The sequence below is a fragment of the Loa loa genome, assembly GCF_000183805.2.
Source record: "Loa loa unplaced genomic scaffold supercont3.124, whole genome shotgun sequence".
Classification (NCBI taxonomy): domain Eukaryota; kingdom Metazoa; phylum Nematoda; class Chromadorea; order Rhabditida; family Onchocercidae; genus Loa; species Loa loa.
The window spans coordinates 1-7,640 of record NW_018108304.1 but is presented as its reverse complement, the minus strand read 5'-3'; the positions used below and the strand labels follow the sequence as shown (position 1 = coordinate 7,640).

The following is a 7,640-nucleotide window of genomic DNA, read 5'->3' as shown; positions in this document are numbered from 1 at the left end:
ATTGTTGTTATTCTTTTCTAATATTTCATTTCGGGCTACTCCTATACCTTTTGTTCTTATGCTTCAATTTATTATTCTACTGTACTTTTTAAATGAAAATTGGTCCAATAAATTGCTCTGGCACACTAAACAAGTTGGTATTTTTATTTCAAACATTACCATTTTCTAGCATTATTTCCAGTACTTTTGATAATATTTCATCAAGGTGGATTAAATTTTATCAGTTTAATATTTGTTACAAATTATCTTTAAGCTATTTTTGACATCAGTGCTATTGCAAGCGACAAATTCGAATTATCAGTGTAATGCAGTGTATGATAAAAAAAAAAAAAAACAATGAATAAATTAAAAAAATGATCCATATAATGATTGGTAGGATAGGATGAAGTATTTGAATGATATGCAGAAGGTATATTTCGGTATTCTGATGAAAGCTGTTTGTTATTGCTACTTATGTTTTATTCAAACTTATCAATTTAGCATTTTCTTGTGGATGGATGTCGTCGAGATTGAGACTGTCGCTGAGATTTTTTTTTTCATTATTCATTGAAAGAATTTACACTGATATCCTCTAAATCATTTTTCTATTCATTTGCAATAAACAAACTTTTTTTATTTTTCAAATAGCTATGATAAGCCATCATAGCTTTTGGTTTACACATTTTATTAATATTTAATTTGTTTAATCATTGATCATCTCAAATCGAATATTTACACATTGATAAAAAAAAAATAGTATTATATTATCTATGATAATTATCGCAAAGTTATATTTTCTTTTTTTTTCTTTTTTTTTTGAAAACATAATAGTTTATTGTTAAGTGATACAATAAGCTTTTTGGAATTGTAAAAGTTATTAGCATTTATTTAAATTTTGTTAATTTAAATTCTTTAATTTTTGTAAATTTCGTTTATTCCAAGAATATTATTTGTAAATTTTTCCTCAAAAATTTCCTGGTGGATTAATATTGTTCAGAAAACTAACTGTGAAGCATCTTCTTCTTTTTCTTCAAAATTTACATCATTTGTTTAAAATAAATTGTTAGTGTGCGGTGGAGTGATGCAAATTACGCCATAAATTTCGCTTTTTGAATGACAAAATAAGAGAGAATTGATTGTCCTCTTTACTTATTATCCATTTTCGATATCGTATTATCGATTATCAATTTCTTGCATTCATGCTACGAAATTAACTTCCCTATGCAACCACTTCAAGCAATTTTGAAGCTTCCGAATGTCAATTTCAATTCGAACAAAGATTTCGGTGATAAGTTTTATTCTCTCACATCTGTCGCATTAACTTTTCGCTAATTCTTTTTTTTTTAGTTGTTCTTTTGTGCTTTCTTTATCTCTGCATCGATTAGTGACAATTATAAGTTAGCATATTTGTTGCGTCTATCTTATTTGAAGTTTAATTTGTCTCCATCATTCCTTACTACCTTGAATTAACTAGCCGTCTTGCATTTTTTTTTCTTTTTCAATAATCATTTCATATTAATTCACTCATTTTAATAAAATTCACAATCACACTTTCACATTCATCTTAATTTGACAATTTTTTTTTTTTAAATAAAATTATTAGCAAAGTTTTCCAGCAAATCTCATCCCTAAAATATCGGCTTATATTGCTACAAATATGGATAGGATCGAGATGAAGTACGATGTATGTTTTCAAAGCTTGAAACATTTCCATGATTAATCTTTCATGATCGAAGGAAAGTAAGCAATAGCTAAATGTCTTATACAGAAATTAAAAAAAAAGTATGCATACAAGAAATGAATCATTTGCATAAATATAACAAAAAGATTAATGTGATACCAGTGATAATACTGTTTTACTCGTTACAAAATACACTTTACCTGAGTAATTCCTGCAAATTTATAATTTCCTTTCTTTTTTTTTTTTGCATATTAAACTTTGTGTTTGTCATTTTTATTAATGCTACATATGCGTTATGAGCAGAAGGAAAATGTTAATAAAGCTAGGTTGAACTTTAAATGAACTTTAAATAAACTAGGCTTAATTGGATGGCCGTTACTTTTTTTTATCTCATAAAATTGATAACGATAAGATAGTAACAGCAAACTTTAAAATCTTTGTCCTAATCAAGTACAATCATTTTTTTTCATTATCACTGAATCTTTCGTAATAGATTTTTATAGATACAGTATCCAATAATTTATAATATTGGAAAGATCATTTCAAATTAGATTTACTATTCTTGCTGGGAGTTTGTTTACTTTTTTTTTTTTTTAAAGAAAAAGCACCTTTAATTAACTTATTACTTTCATTTTATGCCAAATTGATGATTGATCAATAAAAGGTTTCGTTGAAGAATAGATATGTTTGGATCGAAACTTTCTTTATTTAAATTTATATTGAAACTAAACATTCCTGTATATGTAGTAATCTTCCAAATTTAAATTTTACATACTGTAATTAAGATTTTGATTAATATTTCGGGAATCCACCGTAGATTTCATTTTATGTTCAGTTACCCTCACATTTACATAATTGTACAGTTTTCATTTCCTGAATTTCATTACGGAATAATTATATGACCTATCCGTGGTTTGGTAATCATTTCAATGTATTGGTGATTAGATTGTCCTCTGACTAATACATAACAATGACTTGAATTTCTATTAACCGTATATGGCCATTATGATTGTATTCATTTCAAGATAAATTCTCTAAAATATCTCTTATCAAAAATGTTTGAATATTGTCGGTGTGATAAGTCTAATCACTTGACATACTATTTTTCTTTTTTTTTTAATGTATTTATTCGTCAAAATTTTTTTTCCAATTTTACGGATAATTTTACGGATTTTACGGAATTTCACGAACAATTTGTTAAAATAAAATACAAATCCAAATTTAAAATTATATCATTAATTCTAGATCACATATACATAAATGCTATAATGTCGCTAAGTAATACATTCACAGGATTAGCTGCTTGTGGCGTTACGACATGTTTATTTGGATCCTTATTTGTACCCATCAAACGATTTAATCCCGGTGATGGTCAGTTTTGTTTTTTCCTGCTTTTTTTATAACCTTTAACCTTTGGTTTAAAATTTAATCAGTGAATGTTTAAATACTTGTTAAAAGCCTTGTATCACTCGTTTTCATTTATTTTATGTGATATTTCTTATTTTAGTAATTATTCCTAACATATAAATAAATATATTTGGATAGAAAATAGATTTCAGGTTTCTTCTCACAATGGATAATGTGTGCGGCAATATTTCTTATTGGCGTGATAATTAATGCCTATGAAGGTTTCACTCAGTTTTATCCACTTGCAATGCTTGGTGGTGTATTTTGGGCAATTGGTAAGTTAGCAAGTATTTAGATATCAAAATTGTTGATAGAATTTTAAAAGAATGAGAAGTTTGAAATTCCAAAGAGTGAGAGTTTCAGAAGTTCGAAATTCCAAAGAGTAAGAGTTTCAGAAGTTCAAAATTCCAAAGGTCATTCTTTATGTATGTGATAAAAATCGAATGCTTCCAAGTGATATGTTAAACATTTCCAATATGTTATCTTTTGAGACATGAATTTTGGAACTTCAATGATACATTATATTTTATTCAGGTGTTCAGAAATGATGCTTATAAAATTTTATACTAATTACAAATTTTTTTCACGAATAAATATTACATTTCATTTAAAGTTTATACCTAACTTCAGGTAACGCAATGGCAATAACAATTTTTGAATTAATTGGTATGGGTATGGCTTTATTGATATGGGGTACAGCTAGCTGTTTGATAGGTTGGGCAAGTAGTCGTTTTGGATTATTTGGTCTAAAAGAAAATATCCCAAATAGTGTCATTCTGAATTATTTAGGCCTATTGCTTATTCTTTTTGGGTAAGCTTTCATAATGATTCCTTCTAAATTTTCTGAATTTTACATATTGATTCTTGGCAACTTTTTGAAAAGTTCAAATTTTAACTTTTTAAAAATTACTACATATTTCTCGTTGAAATTATCAAAAAATGTGATAGAAAATTTAATCGTTTCCAGTGGAGTGTTATTTGCATTGATAAAGCCAACTACAAAATCTGATGACCCTAATAAGATCCGAGGAGAACGAAAAAACGAATCGATAATGGATGTGGAATCTCCCGCTTTACCATTGAAATCACGGAAGAACGATTATGAAGAAACGAAATTGTTTAACAGTGATGATAAAGAGGAAGGGGATTCAATAAAGAAAGCGAATATTGTAAGTTATTTTTTTGTAACCTTATCAGGACTATTCGGGGGGTTATTCAGTTAATACTATGCTGACCTCTGCTAATATTACGCAAATTGAGCTTCATGTAAAAGTCTAGTTATCGAATCATCTTCATAAGACATGTATCATTTGATTTGCCTGAACATCTCATTGATGACATATGATTGCATCTTCTCAACCTTATAACCTCTGTACCATGATATTTAAACTGTTTAATCAGATGAAAAATTTTTAAAAATAAAATTACCAGTGAAACAAATGTAATAATTTCAGCGGTGTCGCATTATCGCTGTTGGTAGGTTTATTCTACGGGTTGACATTTGTTCCTGTCATTTATGTTCAAGAACATCCTGACCAGGTCATTTTTTTCTTCGATTACCATAAAAATCTAATTAAAATTTAATATCTTACTTATTTACTGATACTTTAAAGTTTTAATTCGACAATATCACACACAAATGCTTTTTGTTATTGTAGTTCGTGGGTGCCCCATCTGAAGCACTACCATATGTTTTTGCTCATTTCACTGGGATCTTCGTCACTGGTACAGTTATTCTGGTAGGATATGCTATTATTAAGCTTAATAAACCAATGGTCAACAATCAAATTATTTTACCTGCATTCACTTCGGGTATCATGTGGGCTATTGCACAAACATCATGGTAATGATATGCTTTTTATCACAAATAATACTAATACCAATTTCAATAATTTGAATAAGTGAAAATAGGAGTATATTTCACGTCTCCGATGAGGTATTTTATATTAAGGAGCGGTAACTTCAAAGCGATCTGTGGTCACAAGTAAATAAAATAATGTTTGGCAAATTTCAGGTTCATTGCAAACAACTACATTGCTCAGTCGATATCATTCCCCATCAACAGTATGGTACCAGGTGTCATTGGAGCTCTTTGGAGTGTTATGTATTTCAAGGAAATTAGCGGTACTCGAAATTTGAAAATTTTATCCGTGGCTATAGCGATTACTATTACGGGTGCTATAATAGTCGGCTTATCAAAGGATTTCTAAAAGAATTTATTCGGAGTCTTTAACGATTAAAATGTAGTGTTTCGGTTAAACCTTATGAATCGCTTAATTGTTAAATGCCACTATATTGTGTCACTAAGAGTACTTTGTTAAACATTGGTCCTTTGTTAGGACGGGGAATATGTCGAATTGGGCAATGTTGAAATCTTTATCCCAAATTTAAGAATTGCTTCTAGTAACTTTGTCCCTCTTCAAAATTCTCTGAAAATGCGGAAAAGCCCGGAATACAAGCAACTCGCTAAATCAATAAGTCACGCAATTCCGCTTATTATATTCTATTATGTTCCAATTATATTCCAATTATAAATAGTGATGCAATATATTTCATAACGAAATAAATATAAACACTGATTAAATAACCTGTTAAAATGAACATTAATTCGAGAAGAAGACACTTTTTGCTTTTTCTTGCCTGAGAAACTCCTGCAAAATGTTGGTCGCGTTCATTTCTATCCCCATAATTAGCGATAATTTACAAGAAATTTTTGATCGAATTAACACTGTAAACATTTTTTTCTTGTAGTACAAATTACTAACAACATAAGAATTACGAAAGGTAGTTATGGTAGATTTTTATGGTAGATTAATTTCATTCCTACTTCTGAAATTTTAGGAATTTTTTCCCTTGCTTGATCATAAGTAGTTAAACATTTGATTTTCTATGTTAGGGTTTTTTTTCCCTATGTCTTCCAAATCTTTTACCAATTTGAAACTTTCACTGAACGCCGATCAACTATTCAGCACTCACTGATGGAAGTTCATAGTTGAAATGGATTATCAAATATTCTGACCGAGTGAAAGGCCACTTGCAAATAGCATAATTGGAATCCATGATACCACCAATGGAACTCTGCATATGAGTTGACAAACGAAATAGGTGAATGATCTCCCATGAAGTGATACAGGACTTCAAACTGTAATTATTATTAGGAGCATTTCCAAAAATCTTCCATGCTGCCTGTGCAGTAATCGAATGAGGGATTCATTCGAGACAATTTCATTTCTTTAGTAATTTAATAATAACGACACTTAATTGCAAGTTCTTCATGTATGGCACTCAAGTTACTTGCTTGCCATATACATATTATAAGTGAGAAAATTGTTTAGTAAGGTGCAAAGAGACATGAAACGGAGAATTTTATTTGCTAAGATAAGAGAAATAATAAAAAAAATGGTAGAGGAACGATACTAATACGGATATAAAGCAATAGAATGATAACAATACAACAAGGAAAAACAAATTTATCTTATAGAAATAACAAAAACAGAAATAGCAATGCAAATGTATTTCGGTTTGAAATGCGTCTATCAGCCCATCATGTGACATTTCATGTCAAATAGCGTTTCCCCAGGAATGTTTTGAAGCATACAGTGCAGTTGAATTTTTCACCTATGTGAATCCTCATATGTCTATTCATATCTGATGATCGAGCAAAACCCTTCCCGCATGTTTTGCACTTAAACGACTTTTCAGCTGTGTTAATCGTATGTTCTTCCAATCCCGAGGTTTCCTTTTGAAACGACTCGTACCATAATATGTTCGGATTCATTGCCATACTTGTTTGTTCCTTACTCACTTCTTGAAATGGTAGGTTGAACGAGCTTGCATCATTCTGATTTTTTTTGCCATTTTTGATTAGTGTGTTATCGATCAAATATATTGATTACTGTCAAAAATCACTGATCATGTTTAAAAAATCCTTTATTTTTAGGCCATAGATAATTCAAAATGATTTTACAGAAACCCGATGCATTTCAGTTTTTTTTTTGACCAACATTATATATAAATAGACAAATATAAAATGTGTGAGACTATCATCTTTCTAAATAACTTTCAAAATATCGAAAAAAAACCTGAAAGACGATTTAATCATTCTTTCCCTCAGAAATATATTTACTGCAGTTTTTAGGAAAAAAAGGTGAAAGAGAAAAGTTAAATTCTCAATTTTAATCAAAACCTATCTCAACATTGAATTTATTTCAATATTATGACAAATTAATTTGTATAACACATCTAACACGAAAAAAAAATGCCTAATTTAGCTACACAATATGAACTTACAACAAATTTCAAAACAGCTTTCGGATAGATATGGAGTCCAAAGGGAAGATTACATGGTATTATTCAGCGTATATTAATTAAAAGCATTAATCACAAGTGATGAAGTAGTATAGTTTTTCCCTCTGGTTAATTTCGCCTCAGTTTTGAAAGTTTGGAAAAATTGAAGAGAAATGAAAGGAAACTGTAAAAAATAGTTGCAAGGGATTTGCATAAATTAATTATTTTTCTACAATGCAATACGGCAACTGAAGCGAAATTCTTCACTTTAAAGGATTAAACAATG

General features: G+C 29.3%; 2 protein-coding genes across 2 annotated transcripts; one reads left to right on the top strand and one right to left on the bottom strand.

Annotated features, from left to right (window-relative positions):
* Positions 1 to 2,928: 2,928 nt before the first annotated feature.
* Positions 2,929 to 5,277, top strand: LOAG_10922 (hypothetical protein; the record flags this gene model as incomplete). Its single annotated transcript, XM_003146445.1, has 7 exons — positions 2,929 to 3,031; positions 3,220 to 3,342; positions 3,698 to 3,878; positions 4,035 to 4,277; positions 4,522 to 4,606; positions 4,726 to 4,910; positions 5,082 to 5,277. 7 exons carry the CDS (start codon positions 2,929 to 2,931, stop codon positions 5,275 to 5,277), a joined length of 1,116 nt encoding a protein of 371 aa, XP_003146493.1.
* A 1,346-nt stretch (positions 5,278 to 6,623) lies between these two features.
* On the bottom strand, positions 6,624 to 6,851 carry LOAG_10921 (hypothetical protein; the record flags this gene model as incomplete). Its single annotated transcript, XM_003146444.2, has 1 exon — positions 6,624 to 6,851. One exon carries the CDS (start codon positions 6,849 to 6,851, stop codon positions 6,624 to 6,626), a length of 228 nt encoding a protein of 75 aa, XP_003146492.2.
* Between the last annotated feature and the right edge of the window lie 789 nt (positions 6,852 to 7,640).